Genomic DNA, 18,319 nt, shown 5'->3' with positions numbered 1-18,319 from the left:
GGGAAAGAGCCACAGCCTTGGAAGAAATGTACTGGGGGTGAAAGGGAGGAAGGAAGCATTAAACATCGTCCTAGAGGTATGACCAAACTGGCAAGGAGTTGGTGGATGTTACGTATGGACATTGGCATATTCAGGGTTACAGCTGCTGGCTTATGCCCTGAGCAATTTATTACCTTTCACTGTGTTTTGATTGTCTGCAGTTTTGAAGCCTTTGTTGCTATGTCTGTCACATATCGGGAAAGACACGAATTCCAGTCTGGTAAGGAGACACTGGTTAGAGCAGGGAGCTGGAAGGAGGCACTTGGAAGTTGGTTTTTGTTATTATTATTAAATTTATTTTGCCTGATCTGGCAGTACTATTTTCTCTGTTTTCAGTATTGACACGAGAGTTCTTGGTTTTGGCTCCCATTGAAAGGCTCCCTTCTGAAGTGCACTTGCATGTGTTTCTACAGGAATGACTGGGCCGTATCTACAGGAGATTCTTGAGAGGCACTGGGAACAGCAAATGTTTCTAGGTCCACCATCTCCCAGAGCCCATGGACATCCTGTCTGGCCAACCTGGCAGGGATTGCTCTGTCTAAGGGTGTACCACCCAAACACTCACGGCACACTGACTTACAGCCTGTACCTTCCCAAGTGTTACAGAGGGCAACACTTTGCTTTACTGGGGCTATGGAGCCAGATGCGCCATCTGGCTGCACCGTGTACCTGGTTCCAAGAGCAGAGTTAGGGCTAAGATAGGTCTCATAGGACTTCACTATGGGGTTTGGGTTAAACATATGGGAGACAGGTAGAATAACTGTACCGCTGATGCAAAAAGGCACCGAAGCATGTTCTCAGCTTCAAACGTGCACTGTAATTTCCTCAATCTGAACAGCAGTTATTTCTACCTGCACACAGCAAATCTGTATGCAGATCCTCAACTGATCAAAATCAGCTTTTAAGTGGAGCTTCTGAAGTTACACCAGCAGGCGCTCAGGATAGTTTACGCTCACCCTGTGCATATGCTGAATCCATTCTGTGTATGGGAACCTGCATTAAGTATGTGTTCGTTTGAGTGCTTGAATCATGCTGATTAGTTTCACAGTAGGTGAACAGTGAATGCTTGTTATTTTAATTGAATTCCATAATTGCTAGTAAGTGTGGGGATATGTGGAAAAGTAATTTTTCTAGATCTAATTCTAATGAGCTTGTACACCTCCATTTAATTTTAGCAAACTTGCTTCTTTAATCATCGCTTTATTTTTAACCTCAAATCATTGTGAAAAGTAATTTGTTCTTTTAAGGCCAAATAATTGTACTTTTTTTGGTGTCAATTCTTTCCTTAATGCTTTTCTTAATGTAGTGAAGGCAAGTGCTTCACACTGTAAGCAATGTCAAGACCCTTGAATCAGAAAGACATCACTGATGTCAGAGTGTTGTGGTAGTTGTGCTGTCACTGTTTCTAAACAGAGATGAGACAGTTTAAAATGTATAAAGCATGGGGTCACAAGTTTAATTGCTCCAATAGTGCCATTGTGGAAGGGGACCTGTGTTGCTGTGGAGTTGCAGCAGTGGTGAACCCTGCCTTTGCCTGTTTAACTTGTACCAGTTTTCCATACCTAGAAGAGCATGAGGTTGCTACAGACCTCCTAAGCCTGGATAGCCCATCATTTTAGCCTGTTTCATACTGCTTTGCTTGAATTAAGGCATCTTTGTGTAACTGAGGCATACAGTGATTAGAGGACCATTATTTTTAAATACATTTGTCTAAATTTTCAGGCTGTGTCAACTGTTACTTTTTCAGGGTAGTCACAGCTAATATGAAATGGTAGAAACAAAGCAGATACTGTACAGGCAGGCAAAGTAAGGTAGCAGACCTTTAAGCTGAGCTCAGCTTTTGTTGTTGACTGGTTTTAGACTGCACGCTCTGCTTCACACTGTGTTTTACTGGGATCAGTCTGGAGTTAGGCTGCATCCTGCTGACCCTTCACCAACCAACCGTGTATATCTTATGTGGATATTTTAATGAAGAAATATTTAAATAATTAAGTGTTGGCAGCTGTTGCTAGGGTGGCATGCTGGAGAGCCCAGATATTGGCTGGTTTTACAGACTGATCTGTTACTATATTTGCTTGTTGAATTTTCTTTTCTTTCCTTTTGAGTATCTGTTGAACATGCTCATTATGTTCTGCCTGGTATGAAACAAATGCTAGTTGAGAATAGGAATGTTTGAGGCAAGAGAACAAACTCAATTACCCAAAGGCAATTTCCACCTCTTGCAATGTCCCCTTGCTGCCTTCAGTTCGTGTAACAGGAAAACAAATATCTTCAGCTCTCTTGTCTAGTTTCTGGTTTCTCTGAGCAGTTTTTTCCTATACTTCAACAATTAGGGTCTTTGTTTATGCATGGTTTTGCAGCTTCAAATACCTATTTCTGTTTGTGTCATGGAAGCCATTAGTTGGGTGGAGTTACACTTGACCTTGCTCTCTTTAGCACTAACTTTTGATGGGGGGAAAAAAAGATGGGAACACAAAATTAAAGGGTTTGTAATTCAACCAACGACCTATAGAGAGTGGAGACATCTTGGCAAACATGAACTTGTTTTGTAGAAATGATGCTTTTTGGCTATTCAAACCAACATCTGTGGTGTGACATTGAAATGGATTCATTTGCTGCAGGTATCGAGGCCCTGCAGAAGTGGGCACTAGATATGAATAGGCGCCACAGTTGTCCTCCGTAGGCTCTTATGACTGTGAGAATTGACTTTTTTCTCCTCTGGTCCCCATTTGATAGGTTTTTCTCTTGGGTTGATAATTTCACTGTCTTTAGTCCCAGGAGGATTAAAGCTTCTAATTTTAAAATTTCACTTACTTGAGTCTGATCTTGAAAATATCAGTGGCACTGCAGCACTGGAAATGCTTGGTGCAGGAGTTAATGTGCATTTTGACAAATATATCTCTTCCATATTAAAACATCTCTCAAATGAGAGACTAATCTGATCAACAGATCGCCTTGAAACCTGGTAATCGTCTAAGTTGAGAGTTTTAGCTTAAAGCTTTTAGTCTCACTGAGATTTTTTTTTTCTTAAAGGTGATGCATGTTTTATATATTAGAAGATAGCCAGATTTGCACTTTGCCATATATAGACTTTTAGGCTTTAATCAGTATCTTACAATTTGACGTTGAAGATTAGTCCTAAAATCTGAAATTAGTACCCATACTGGGTGGAAATACTCTTTAGTTTCTTATAATTATCAGCAAAACTAACTGCAGAGGGGTTGGACTAGATGATCTTTAAAGGTCCCTTCCAGCCCAATACATTCTATGATTCTATGGAAAAATGTAACTGGTGGTTGACATAAATCCTTTTGGGTTTTGAATCTAAATTTTTTAAATAAACTGTGACTATTACCTTGACTTCTGTGATGAATGTCTAGCATCATGTCCAGTGCTGTCTGGACAGGTATGAAACCAAACGTAACCATTCTGCCTTTCACTTTATACAGAGATAAAGAAAATCCAGAAGTGAAAAAGGCAAGTCCCTCTGCCACAATGAGCTCTGGTAAGTCTGTATTGCCCTCATTGGCATTCTGGTTTTTTACTAGAAATATTCCGATCTGTTTCTGATACAATTATTCTTTTTTTTTTTTTTTATTCTTCTTCTGCCTCCATGAGTCAAAGCTCTTGAAAACTCAGGGAATTTGACTATTAAGGCAACAGCAGAATGGCTTTGTAGTAAGAGGTGTCCTGGCTTTGCATTTGTTGTTTCAATTTGGCTTATAATGCCAAAAAAAATTACTGGAAAATTTTTGAGCTGGAGTAGGTCACTTCAGCTTCATTCACTTGGGAATACAAGAATTCAAATTTATTGATTACCTGAAAAAAATATCTGAAAGTTTTATATGTTTTAGTAGGGGTGAATGTAAAGGTTGACATCTGGATAGGAAAAATCAGCTGTTCAAAGCAAAATGAGGTACTAGAAAGTGAGGGCTCATTCAGAAGAGGAAGAAAACTTCTGGACTTGTCTGGGTAACAGGTGAAATCAGGGTGAAAAACAAAGCAGACACCATGCTGAAGTGTGATATCTAGGACCTGTGGAATAATATTCCCACTTGAGTTTAGCACCTAGAAAGTCTCAGCTGGAGTATCCTGTCCAGTTTTTAGCACCAGATTTTGAGAAAAATGTGAACCATTTGGAGACAGTCCAGAGGAAAGCTAGGAGACCAACTGGGGTCTGAAAAGCATGAGCTGGGAATTTGGCTTTAGCATTGATAGACTTCCAGGTTGTGAAGCACTGAAACAGGCTACTTTAGGGTGATGCTGGAAGCTTTGTAAGTACTCGTCGGGCAAACATTTGTCAGCAGTGACTGAGGTAAATTTGTGTCTGCCATGGGTCAGAATATGGTTTTAGACAACCCTTGGAGGTCCTTTCTAGAACTATCTTCTGTGTTTCTCTGAATTCACAAGAACCAGTTTTATTCATGTCAGCTGAGGACGTTGCAAACTTGAAAAATCTCACTTGAAAATCTCATCACTGAGTTGGATGCACATACAGAGACAGTCCCTGGTTAAAAGAGACTGCAGTTCAAGTAGGCAAAGGGAAAGGAGAAACAGATGTGTCATCCAAGGGAGGTTTGTGTCTCCAAGCAACATCTGAGATATCCTAGTTCATGCATCAAATAGTGCTAACCCATCGCATCCCCTCATAGGTTAAATTCAGTTGCAGAGGTTTTAACCCAGAAGTAATCTGCTTCTTCACTTGTCTTACAGAACACGAAGAAATTGATGTTGCAAAAACTGTTGTCAATGGTCTGAGCAGCAATGGACAAGAAAAAGGTGGGTTAAGAGCTTCAGCGACATCTCTGCAGCTCCCCCTGCATGTCAGCTGTGTGATGCGGTTGATTTTCCCGGACATTCGCTACAGCAGGGGTTTCCAAATTTAGTTTGCTTGGCGACTGATACAAGAAAAGCCTTGTGCTGCACCATGCCAGCAGCAGCAGTATTTCTTAGCTGAACAAGTGTTCTTTGTCTCTTAAAGGTGGCAGGCTGGATTTGCTGCTTTGTATATTTTTAGTGCTGTTTTGAGGAAAGCCGTGCACTACTTGTGGTGCTTGTGAGCACCTGTGAATCAATCTCAGTGTGTTTAGACAGCATGGGTTTTTGGGTGTCTATGTGTGAATCCTGTCAACTTCAGTGGGAGATGAAAGTCTGAGCCCAGGATTGAAGGGCAGAAACTAACCGTTTAAGTAATAAAAAAATCTGTCATTAGCAACATCAATTTAAAACCCAAACTTATCTAAACAAACCAGTCTTCATGTTAACATCAGCAGGTTTGCAGTGTGCTTTATAGCATTGAATATTGTATAGCAATGGTGTGTGCTTTGGCAGGGTGAAAGTATGTGGTTGCATGGGTTGTTTCTTTTTCTGGTTTCATTTCCTTTCTTTTCCTTTGATGCTTTCTTATAGTGGTTAGTATTTTGACTGCATTGCGGATAGATGAATTCAGTCAGTCACAGAGCAGAACAGAATTAGGGTTGTTTCCTAAACCACAGACTACTTGGATTTGGGATCTATTGTATTTGCAGGGTCTCCAGTGCTCAGGGAGAAGCGTGGAGAACAGGGTTTTATTTGGGTTATTCTTTTAAAAAAAAAAAATTAAAAAAAAATAAAAAAAATTAAAACAATCCCATCGAATTAAAAACTGATTTTATGAAGTTTGAAAAAATTCTGTCAAGCTCTTCCCCCATCTTTTTTCTAGGTTGGTGAAGTCTCTGCTTTCCAGTTTTACCAGAGACCAGAAAGATCTGCCACAAGAGGGGGTGTACACACTACCCTGATGGCAATGCCTCCCTCAGGCTGGCCTGGTGCTCAGTATCGGTGTGTGAAGTATTAGAAGTGTGATTCCTTGTACTTGCAGTTTTGCAGGCCTGAGAGAGGCGGCATGGAATTTGAGCAGGCATCTAGCGCTTTTTCCAGTTAATACGTGCAGAAAGCTAATAGGCTTTAAAGGAGAAAATCCCAGCTCTGCAGCAAGCAAGAGCACAACTCAAGTTATTCTGGTGGAACCATGATTTATAAGATGTTTATCTTGGCAGATCCTGTTGAGCTTCACCTCTGAGTAGTTTTGCCTTTGCCCTTTTTTACCTTTGTTTACTCCCTCCCCCCCCGCTTTTTTTAACCAGTTCTGCTTTAGCTGCAATACAGAGTCAGAAGGAAAAAATACCAGCTGTTTTGGGCAGTTTTGTAACAATTGCTAGAATTTTGCATGCTATGTATGGTTTTCCCCTATGTTATTATGTCTAGTGTGCTGGCTGATGGAATCCAGTAGAAATCTCCTCGATTTACTGTTTAAATGGATGGATTTTTTCTGAAATTGTTATTTTGATGCTGCCCTTTGGCATGGGACTATTTTCAAGATTAGTTCATGTTTCACGTCATTCTGTTGGTGAACTTGTAAAATATGTACCATAAAATCCAGAATTCATGTAATGTGAGTAGTTTAAAGTTTCTCTCTCAACCTTTCAATCCTTGTTTTTTTTCACTTTATTTTGTTTTAACTGAGCCATATTAACGTTAACATTTTTGGTTTTGCATGTAGTGTATCTCAGCTAAATGATTACACTAAAATTTTTTGATGGCTTCTAAAAACTAATGCTTCCAGATTCTTTTGCCTGCAGCATAGTGGCAGTCAGCAGTTAGTCAATTCAGTAAGCGGTTCTGTGTGCTGCATAAAACAGACACGTCCTGAATTAGGGCGAACGAAGGGATATTTTTAACGGTTGCACCACTGCTCTCTGGACTGCTTTCGTATTTGAAATTTCCTGCTATTGTGTCTCCAAGTACATTAGAAAATTTTGTGGCATGCTTCCCGAGCTCTGTTCTTCCCTTTTGGATGTGCCATTTACACTTTTGTGTTTGCAGCTGTTGACGTCCCTTTATGTACACGCTCTATTTCTGCCGTTAAAATAATCCCTGTGAAGAAAGTGAAAAGTTCTCCTCACCTAGTGCTGCCTACAGGTATCTTCTTCCTTCCTCCCCCCGCCATGCATTAGTTGGCCATCATTCTCCCTCTTCTTTCTCTCTCTTTTTCTCTCTCTCTCTCTCTCTTTCCGCTTCACCCACGCGCTTTGGCTAGTTTGCAGCTTCATCCTCTCCTCACTGTTTCCAGAGCTGTAGATTTCATCAGTAGGTAATAAAGTTAGTTCTTGATGGCGCATACACTGTTCTCAATTATGCTGCTCCTCTGCAGACATACTTTTGTCTACTTGAATCTGGGATCATTGTAAGATCTTCTACCTATGTTTGGTCATGAATAATATTCTTATTACAGCCTCATTTTGAACCAAACTCCTGATGAACCAAAGAATGTTTCTTGCATATCTTTATTCTTTATCACAGTAAATGCATGTCAGAGATGGTATTTTACAGGTTCAAGCATCATTCAACATTGATGGTTTTGCTTTTCTGTACATACACTGACTTCACAGAATCTTTAGAAATAAGGATGTTAGGCTGTCTGTCACTCCTTCTCCAAGCATGTGTTTTCCCACTGAAAGTACAAGATTATTTTTGTACTTTGGATTTGGACAGACTAGTATAGCTGATACTGCTTGTCTCTCCTAATCTGTCACACATGTGCTCTGTTGGACTAGTACAGTGCTAATGTCATGTTTATTAACATCTTCTGTATTTCTGCACCGAGAGATTCAGATTTTTGTTTTCCTTCATTTCACCTAAACTGTGTGGGAATTCAACATCTTGGGTACTTATCTTCCTCTCCCAAATTGAAATAGTCTGACAATATTCTATTTTCAGACCTTTTCAAAGCATTTTAATTTTGTTGAGTTCAGAACATTTTTTTCTGATTCCTATTGTTTTGATTCAGTATACAGGTTTAATATGTTGTATGAAAATTTTTAAAAAGTGCTTTGATTCCCAAATTTGTTCTCCTCCAATATGATGAAGATATTTATGGCATGGTGAACTCTAAGTGTTTCCATTTCTCTCCAGTGCCTGTGAAGGGAATCTAGGTGTAGGAGTGTAGGAGAAAAGCTACCCTGCACTCTTTCTGAATGTCTAAATCAGACCTGGTGACTCCCAGCAGTGTGGCCATGTCTCAGAATTACAGCACTCATGAAACTGGAGTCCCAGAGCTTAAACCTTTGTCCTCTGGTTTGAAAGTGTGTCCACAGAGTCCTAAGGCTGTGTGTTGTGCTGTGTGGATGAGAACAATTACCAGAACTGAACTCCTGGGCAAAAGAAATCCTGACCCTATCTGGATCATGTGAAAATCAGTCAGAGAAGTTAACTTCTATTTCACCAGGCATGTGGGTGACCTTAAGGCATGATCAGTTGTGTGGTTTGAGTGCAAATGGGGTATAGTTAAGGATTGAGCAGCATTTGATACGTCTGTGTGGATGGTCTTTCCCATCACAGAGGCTGCCTCGATGCTGCCTAAATGAACTAAAGGCTGAACTCTGGGAAAGTCTCCTCTGATTCCCTATGTATTTAATCCTTTCTCCAGCTCTAAGTGTGGATCTAAAGCTATGCTTTTTGTGAAATTCCTAAAGCATTGGAAGGCAATGTGATGATTCCAGCGCAGACAGCTTTCGATGTAAGCCAGGTGTTCGACATTCTTTGAGTTTTTCCCCTTACTGTTGTTGTCCATCTGGCACTATTGATGTTTCCCTGTATTGTGGCCACCTTGGCTGTGGTTTGTGTGTTTTGCAGCCTTATTTGAGGTGTTGTCATGCTCTATAGGCAATGTACTGGTGTGAATTTAGTGGGGCATTGTCTTACTGAAATCACCAGGGAACACTGATCTGCACAAACGCTGGCTGTTGTCTGGGCAGTAAGCAGCAGCCTTTCCCCCTTCTGTCCAGTCTGAAGGCATAACTTTCATTGTAATAACAGTTTCAGAGAGGAGCTGCATCTCTCCCCATGCAGAGGTAGCATGATCTTCACCTCGGAAAAATAAAAATCATCGTGTTGTCATTTGTATAACACAGCACGTGCTCAGGACCTCTTCAGGCTCCCTGTGCTGTGTCATGGTAGCGCTAGCATTTCTGTTTAGGTAGGTTAAAGTGAAGTCTGATGACAGCTGCAGGGTCAGTAATAGTGAATGAGAAAGGGAGGTGATGTGTTTTCCTGTGGAAGTAGCTCGGGTAAGCGAGAGACTCTTTAGGCTTATTGTTTCTATAGGTGTCTTAGAGGAAACAAGTCTCCGGAAGGATTTTAAGTAAGAGGTGAAAGATAGCCTTGAAGTACTTGTTTTTTATTACTTAATAGGATGACAGGAGGAAAAAACAGAAATACATTGACCGAAATGCATAAAGGTAAGCCTGCACAGAAGCTGTGCTGAACTGTGCTTGATCTGGTGTCTGGCTCACAGGGTGATATGAACAGGGTATATGTTAAATCCCCTTCTAGTTTGTGGGATTTGGATTCCTCTGTCAGAAGGTGAAACACTGCCATGAAACAGGGGGAGATGGAAAGGAGGTGGCTTGCAGTGCCCTGCCTGTAGATCATATTCAACATAGTTACAAGATTTTATTCTTCAGTGGTCATAAGACTTTTCTCTCTTAGTCCTGCACAAAAGGCATTTTTAAGACTTCAGCACACAAATCGTATTGCTTTATACCACTGGGGCATTCCTATAGAAGAGCCACAAGTGTAATGGTAGAATGTCCTTGCTAGTACGGTATCTCCACACAAAGCAGACCAAAAAAACCAAAAGGACTTGTGAAGTTTGGTTCAAACCCTTTTTACTCCTTTCTTAGCTCCGTTACACTGACTCAGAACTTATTTCTACAATCATCTGTTACATGAATATGAAACTGCTTTGATTTCTCAATGCTTTAAATCCAGAGCTAATCTTCATCTGCATAAACATTACTAGATTGATTCACCCAAAGGCAGCCATGCTGAAATGACTCTGTAGAGCTCTGATGGCTTCTAATAGCCTTGTATAATCTGTTTCAATGTGTCTGCTCTGTGCATGTACATTTCCTATAGAAATGGATCCCACTAGAGTCTGCAGCGGAAAAGGAGCTGTGACCCTCCGGGCATCTCCAGCCACTGAAGAGAATCAGAATATCACTTCACCATGTTCTCAGGATGTTGAGCAACCTGAAAGTAAGTGGGTTGAAAGTTAACTGGAACATATTAATCATAATAACCTCAAGTGAGGTCAGTCCAGGGTCTTGGGATTTTTCTTTTAGCTACAATTCAAAGCCCAAAATCCCGTAGCATAGTCAGAAACCTCTTGCAAGAACCAGATCCATGGAGGGAGACTTAACTCCCGTTCTCTCCTGGTGCAGGTTTCCTGACCACTCACTCATTGGCTCAAGTTTGTCTGTTTTGTTTTGTTTTTTTTATTTTTTTTGTGGTTTTCATTTTGTGTTGTTGGTTGTTTTGGTTTTTTTCCTGGCAGGCTCATGTCATCTTCTTTTATCCTAGGCACGAGGTGAAACAGAAAGAGGCCGAGTGGTGGTGATACTGCCACCATAGCATTCACTTGGGTTGTCAAGGGAGCAGGGATAATTCCAGACAGTGTCGCCACAGAACTCTGTTCTCTTTCAATAGCAGACGTGTAATTACTTAATTGTAGGAGACAGGCAAAGCATAACAAACCTGGCCAGTGTCGTGAGTCTGGCAGAGAGGATGAACTCCCAAAGGCAAGATGCCATTAAGAGGGGAGAGGGTCAAACTTGCTCTTGAAAGCAAAGCATACATCGTTTCTGACTGTATTGTTGGAGGAAGGGCAATCTCATTCATTCCAGCCCCAATGTGCTGCTTTCTGCTCCGTCTTCTCCTCCCATTCTGCTCCACCCGTGACCTACCTTCTTTTCACGCTTGCCATTCTCTGTTTCTTCACTCCTACCCCCCACCATTGCCTCTCTCCTTTCTCTTGATGGCTTCATAAATTTCCAGCAGCCTGAATGGCAACGAGCCCATTACTATGGAAATCAGCTCATTAATACTTCCTTTGCTTACTCTCTGAATCGCTTTATGAAATGTACTTTGGAGCTGGAAGAGCTTTTTGCATGTAACTTAAACAGCAAAACGGGTAGAGGGGTGGGGGGGAGCCCAGTGGGAGATGGGTAAATAGATGATGAGACCAATGCATCCAGCTGCAGGGACTGGCTTGTAAAGTGACATCATATTTGATAATTCCCTTCGTGCACATGCACTTAGTCTGCAAAACCTGATCTATTTGTTGGCAGTCCTTTATCTCAGTTATTCATACGCAGTGATGTTGGTAAGGGTAGGTATGTCTTCATAGCCTGCATCATGGCTGAATACGGGGTCCTTACATTTCCTGTGATTTGTGGTGTCTGGATATCAAGCTGCAGCTTTAGAAAGTAGCTCGCTGGGCTGCCTTTTTGCCTCTGAAATAAGAATGTCAATGAACAATTGTTTCTTCATTGCTCTGAATGAATTGCCTTGTGTTTACAAAGGTCAGAAACAAGGAGGGCATCATGTTTAGGGCTGGTCTCTATGGTAATTAGGCAGCCCTGTCAGAAAGCATTTTATGTGTGAAATGAAGTAGCTCGACTCTTAACTTCAATTGGTACATGTTTTCTGCAACTGTAACGGTTTATTTTTCCTCCTTTTCTTTTCCTCAATGCCTGTCCTCCACCCCCACCTCTTCCATCCCTCCCTTCTGTGAAATGCTTAGGTTTGAAGCCAGAAAACACAGAAACAGGTACAGACATTTGCTGCTTATGTTGTTGTTTCTTTTGCTTTCTTGGAATTATTTCTTGTTGCCTGGAAAACAAAAAAAAAGGGGAAAAAAAATGGAAGTCAAGAGGCTAAAGAGGCTTGTCCTATAACTGCAGGGAACCCTCTGTGACCTGAGTTTTCCTTCCCCTTGTAGATGACTGGAGGTCGTCATCTAATATTGATGCCAATGGGGATGCCCAACCATCTTCTCTGGCTGCCAAGGGTTATAGGAGTGTGCGTCCGAACCTTTCCTCAGACAGCAAGCCCCAGGTAAGCCTTTCTTCTGTGACCCTGAGTGTGATCTTCTGGGTTCAAGCACTGGATTCATGGTCAGGAGTCCTGAGTTGAACTCCAAACTTTGCTGCAGACTTGGGTAAGTTGCTGTGCCTCAGCTTTTCCTATCTTTAAAATGGGGGCAACGCTGATATCAGCAGAGTGCTGTAGAGCTCGTGTGTTCAGGCATGCCACAGTGTTTCCTTGATGGATGAAGGAGGCGGAGGACGCTGTTTATTTTCAAGAAAAATGGTGAAGTAGTCATCTATTACTGTTTTGTCTTTTATGTTCCTCTATTTCCTAGAGGTTGCTGCAGGCTGAAAGCAGAGTTACACCCTACCTTAAAAATAAGATATTGAGGAAATGTCTTTCAGTTTTAATACTGTAATTGATACAAGTCAACAAGGGCACAGTTATTTGTACCTGAAGGTAAACTGTTGAAGTCAATCTGTTCAGAGAAGTGTCACTTCATCCTTTTTCTTTTGGGTAATTGTTTTGCACAGAAGCAATCTAAAAGCTGATAAGGAAACCCTTCGTTAGAAACTGCTTTCTTCTGTGAAATCAAGTGCCTTTTGAAGCCTTTTGCCCTGTCAGGGTGACTGATCAGCAGGGTCCTATGGCAATGGCACAGAACAGACACTGTTCCTGAAATTGTAAGTGAAAGTGAAGAAGGCACAACTCAGATGAAGGCATGGGAAGCAGCACCCTAAAGGAGAGATCCATTTACTGCCTGCTACTTACAGCTGTCCCATAGTCCTTTATTGATCTTGTTGATGAACAGAGAGAGCACTGATGCACATAGTAAGTACTTATTATAGAAGTCTCAAGGACTGCTGTCCAAACTAAGCTGAAATGGAAGAAAATGGAAAGCAGCAATTTCAGGTGGTGAATTAATATTTCCTGATAATACTGTGTAGTGGTAAAGCGAGGCATTGCCTAACCTAGGGAAATATTGCGGCACCCTGAAGTCTCCAGACTGAAACTGTTGTCCTTAAGGAGTGAAAAGGAATGAGTCTGTTCCAGAAGCAGAAGCCCTTCAGAAGGAGCACTTACAAACCCACTTTTCTACTCCCTTACACATCAGAGAAGGGATGGAAAGAGGGGCAGCATGAAGACAGTAGATTTTGGGACAGCAGCTGTAATTTCATGGAACTACTCTAGGTCTATTATACATATAACAAGAATGTGTGCTGGCCACAGCCTGTCATATGTGGATGAATTTTAGAGGTATTTTTTCAGATTTGAATACTGTAAGCTGTTAAGACATCTTTGTTCTCTGTTTTTGGCCATTTTAGCAGTGGTTGAGCCAGCCTTTGCCCGTAAAGATATGATAACAGGGTTTGTGTAAAACCTACTTTCATAGTCTCCAGAGGGTTAATTTGCAAGAATTCAGGGAGCTGCTGTTCACTGGGAAGGTGTTTTAGTTCTCTTCCTTTCAGTACTTTATAGTTTTCAGCTACTGGCAACAAAGCAATAAATAAAATGAAACCTCTCTATTGCTGTATTATTTTACTTCAAAACAATTTGGCTTTCAGAAAAAAATCACTGTAATTGGAGTTGCTGTTGGCAGGCAGTTGTGGAGTTAGCAACCTGTATGTTGCAAAGTACCAAAACCAGTAAAGCTTTTTTAAATTATTTACTGAAGCAAGATTTCTCCTGTCAGTGATCTTGATTCTTTAGGCAGATTCTTATGAAATCAGTTCCTTAAGAAACTTTAATTGTTCTGGTCTTCCTGAAAGCATTTTCAGGACTGAAAGCTCCTGAAAAGAATTCAAGAGCTAGCTTTTAGAAGGAAGAAATGCTGACATTTTACTTAGCCAGCTGTGGCAGGCTATAGTATTCACATGATGTTTGCTTTCATTAGCAGTGGTGAAACTTCACAATGTTAATTTTTCAGCAGTGCACTTATGCAGCAGAGATGGCCTAGAGCTCTGAACTCGACTTTGTGATTCAAATGTCCTCAGTGCTGGGAGGTGTCTAGTTACACAGCTGAAGCATGAGCCTGAGCTTAGTTAGCCAGGATGTTAAATCTTGACTCAAGCTTTCCCAGGGGCATGGTGGGTGTTGCTGTGCAGGCCTCTTGAAACAATACAGCACTGAGATTTATTTAGCCGAGAGAGAGAAACATGTAGGCAGGGACTTGAGAGCTGGGTAAAGTTTGTGTGCTGCATTGAGCAGTGCTAAGAAAGAGAGAATGTGTGAGATGATGAATGTGAGTGAGTTCTGCACTGACCTTCCAGATACTGTATTTGCTTTTTGTTCTTGCTGTATTAAAACCTACTTAACCCAAGTCTAATGACCAAATTCATTCTTTGAATTTATTTATTTTTTCCTTCCTTTTTCCTTTCATTTGGTGCTGCTTCCTCTCTCCCTCTCTTCCTTCTTGACTCTCCCTGGGCAGGCCCTTGCTCCTCCCCGTCCTCCTCTTCCCAAAGAGGAAAGCTTTGCATGGCGTCCTCACACTGACACTAAAGCAACCAACTTGTTGCCAGTGCCCATCATGGACTGCGTGTACCTGAATGCACCCAAGCCTTATCCACAGCGTGCATCACCAAATGCCAGTGCACGGTGTTATTTCTCATCACCTACCCCCTATGGGGCCATCCCCAGTGGGAAGCAAGGCTTGCCAGCAGGGCATTCTCCCTCTTCAGGTCCCAAAGATGAGGTGCATGCTGGGTGGCCACTCTTGGAAAGTCGCTCCTCATCAGATGCATCATCTGTACAACGCAACCCTGACAGGGCAGATCCCAGTAGTAAGGCTGGAATGAATTCCAGTCATGAGACGAAGCCGGATAAAAAGGTCACCAAACTATATGTAGCTTGTTTATCTAACAGCACTTGCTCAGCCACATCTGAAAATTCCACTGGCACTACACATGACCCAGCAGCCAGCACCAATTTGGGTGCTGAGCTCACTCAGGCACCAGCCACCAACATTGTTTCCTCTGTAACAGATACTGGAAAGTCTCTTCCTGCTCCTCCTCCTCCTCCTATTCCTCCCAGGCCGTACTTTTACATTGTTCTCAGTAAAGACGCAGTTAGTTATGGTGCGGGCCAACCCTCCCGGACTCAGTCGTCACCACCGCAAGCTGTGAGGGACAGAGTGCTAGAGCCCCAGAGCACAGCTGCCACAGAGGACAGGATGAGAAAAGAGCCTTACCTTACTCAGCAGCGACAGACACCATACAAGGCAATGGGACGCAGCATGGTACATGTTTTCTCCATAACTTTTTTTTCTTTCAGCCGTGTGAACAGTTCTTTAATTCATTACAATGTTCCCTTGATCCTAATCCCTTCTACCTAATTTCTGAACACTCGTCGTGCCACTCGAGTCTTGTGGTCTTCTACTTGATAATACTTAACACCTCATGCGTGCCCCCCCCAACATTGATCTGTGTGTTTGTGCGTGTGTGGTGCTTTTAGGGGCTTGGGTTGGGCTGGTGAGGATCTTTCTATTTCAGGGAGGTGTAAAAGAAGCAAACTCTGTAATGTGATGGTTAGTGCTTCTCAAGTGATGGCGAATGCAGAGCTGTTCTGTGGTTTGATACAGCCTCACTGCACAGAACTGGAGAAGAGGGGTGGTGAGGGGAAGGAAGATTTTTGTTAAAAACCATACGTGTTCACAGGGGCCAGAGCAGCAAGACTGAATAAGTGTGTCTCCTTAAGGAAAGAGAATCTGTTGGGGTTCCATATAATTTTGTGTGCATCCTTGCATGACACTATACGGCTGCGTTAGACTAAAGTACCGATCTTCCCCGTTGCATAACAACACCTTGTTTCCTACAGGATGCCACTGCCACCACCACAGCTCAACCTGGAGTTATAGTAGTCCCCCTCGTTCAGGTTAATCCAGACAGACAGCAAGAAGGCAGCTCCAGCACTCCACCACCGCCTCTGGTTCCTTTCGGGCAAGGCTCCGTATTCTCTGAGACTGTTTCTCCTGGCTCACCCTTGACTTTTCCGACTCTAGATGATTTCATTCCCCCACATCTCCAGAGGGGTTCCCACCATAACCAAGCACCCTCCACATCTGGCACATTACCCTCTGTTTACCCGAAACTGCCATTCTTCTCATCACCACCTTCACTTGTCCCTCCAGTCACAGGGGCTTTGCACAGGGGCTTGAAGCCTGAAATCACTGGAGTCATCCCACATACAGTAAGCTTGCCAAGTACCCTCCTTGTCCTTTTCCTAAATTTGTATTCCCAGATTAAAATTACTTTCTCCTTGCAATACTAAACTTGAGAGAGGAGTGATGACTCACTCCCTGCCAGCAGCATGACAACTGAAACCTTGTTTACGCCCTGTACTAGTGCATGCTGTGTTGCCTGCCTTGTGCAGCTTCGAACTTTCTATTGACTCTTTGCATCAACATTTGACTGTCTCCCTTTGTGTCCATTCTGATGCACACCTTAAGAGTCTTCACAGGATTTGCTCAGAATAATGAGTTCTGTATAAACAGAATAGCTGCAACTAACTGATGTCTTCAGGCTCTTTTAATAGCATCCTTAATTGTGTTGGAATATTATTTAAAGCACCCACAACAGACCAGTTAAAGGTTAGGGCTGGATTTCTGTTCCACTTGGAGCCACAAGACCATATGGTCTTTATACAAATCCCTGCTGAAACCAGTGTAAGATTGCTGCTAGTATCCAATGACTTACAAACAATAATATCAGTTACTGAGCTAAGAGTCTTCTGAGCATGTAGGTGTTATGGGATAGACTAGGAGGAGAGGATCTCTTTGGTTTGGAATTGCTTGCCTCTGAAAATTTTGAAGAATTCAATCCACAACAGTTTTAACTTGGATTTTACCGTGTTCCCCTTGGGTTAGGTTTTGTTTCTCTTTGAAATCATCAGCTGTTTTAAAAAGTCCTCAGGGACAAAGAGGAAAAGTAGCTCTCAGTTAAAGTTGCAGAGGAGGCAGAAAGTACCTGACCCTCCTAGTACTGGAAGTCTTACAGCTACCATCTTTTTTTATATGGTTGCTTGTAAGGGCAAGCAAGAAGTTCAGCAGAAGCACTTTTCTCTCATGATGATGCTTTCTCTGCCCTCTGACTCTCTAGGGATCTAGCAAACAGACATGTGAGGGGGGAAGAAAACGAACAACCGAGGATGGTATTTTAAAAAGTTCTCAGCATTGGCCTGTCTGCTTCTGTTGAAATTGGTGCTGTTTTAAAGCAGAGAACAATGAAAGTTTTGGGTTTCTTTGGTTTGGTTTGGGTTTTTTGTGTGGTGTGGGTTTTGGGGTTTTTGTTGTTGGTTTTTGTTTGGTTGTTTCTTTTTAACGGAGCCTGTCTTCAGGCTGCAGAAAAATTCAACAGGGACTCAAACCATGGAGGAGTAGTGGAAATTTTGTTGTACCTGATTTTGATGAGATGAGAGTTTTAAAACATTTTTGTGCATGCTTACTTCAGGCATGTGGTCACAGAGACGTTTTCCACAATGATTTAAATCGTCTTTGTTCACCCACCTCAGTGACTTCTCTGAGGCTGCTGAGCCTATCCTGATCTGCTATCCCTCTTCTTTAAGAGGTTCTTTATATTTTAGTTATTAAAGTGAAGCTGAAACTCAACTCTCACATACTTCTCCCTGACTCCCACTCCTTTTTCCAGATTACATTGTTTGGAATATGATTACAGCCAGCAAAATGGGGCCAGGTCTCTCTCTTAGGGACATCTATTTCTGAAGATCATGGATTCTTTTCTGTCCCAATGAAATGTCTATGGCCTGATCAGGTGCTGCTTGGAGCAAGATCACCTCCATCCAGCAGAACAGGATTGTTCTTCCCTATTTTTGACTCGAGGATGAAGAGAATGTAGGTGTCTGTTCTGATTGCAGCCGATTCTCACTGAAATTTATGTCTGAGCTCTGGTGCCAGCCCTTACTCTGGCCCCTGTTCAGTCCCCTGCCTGATCCTGTAAGTCCTTTCCCCTGACACTGGTGAGTATGAAGGGCACCTAGTTACACTTGGCCAGAAAAGCCAGGAGTCAGAATTCTTCTGGAGCAATATTCTCTGCATAATCAGGGTTTTTTGAATAGCAATGAAAATGCCCCTGAATGCTCAGCTCCATTTTACAGATCAGTGGCTTGCAGCATTTCAGTCTGACAGTAAAGTAGCAGGAGTGCAGAAATCTGGTACACTGTTCCGTGCTTTCTTTCTTTGGATGCTCATTTCCCATAAACAGTAATTGTGTGTCCAAATTTCTTAAGAAGCTTTGAAAAATCTCAGCCTAAGCTGGCACACACAGTCTTAGTCATCATCTCTTCTTTATCTTTTCCCCTTACTCAACAAAAGCCCAGTATCCCTGGACTGAGATGTTTCAGAGATGAGCTAGTT

The 18,319-nt window shown here is 42.1% G+C and overlaps 1 protein-coding gene across 1 annotated transcript in view; it reads left to right on the top strand.

Annotated features, from left to right (window-relative positions):
- Positions 1 to 18,319, top strand: part of SORBS1 (sorbin and SH3 domain containing 1) — a 76,002-nt gene that overhangs the window by 4,973 nt on the left and 52,710 nt on the right. The window contains exons 2-8 of the mRNA XM_010179885.1: positions 3,489 to 3,544; positions 4,753 to 4,818; positions 6,904 to 6,999; positions 9,997 to 10,116; positions 11,663 to 11,689; positions 11,861 to 11,976; positions 15,766 to 16,137. Coding sequence (XP_010178187.1) covers positions 3,489 to 3,544; positions 4,753 to 4,818; positions 6,904 to 6,999; positions 9,997 to 10,116; positions 11,663 to 11,689; positions 11,861 to 11,976; positions 15,766 to 16,137 — 853 coding nt within the window. The remainder of the gene's footprint in view (positions 1 to 3,488; positions 3,545 to 4,752; positions 4,819 to 6,903; positions 7,000 to 9,996; positions 10,117 to 11,662; positions 11,690 to 11,860; positions 11,977 to 15,765; positions 16,138 to 18,319) is intronic.

This window comes from Mesitornis unicolor, unplaced genomic scaffold (genome assembly GCF_000695765.1).
Source record: "Mesitornis unicolor isolate BGI_N332 unplaced genomic scaffold, ASM69576v1 scaffold3982, whole genome shotgun sequence".
Classification (NCBI taxonomy): Eukaryota; Metazoa; Chordata; class Aves; order Mesitornithiformes; family Mesitornithidae; genus Mesitornis; species Mesitornis unicolor.
Note: the sequence above shows the minus strand (reverse complement) of the source record. Positions and strands in the feature narration are given on the sequence as shown.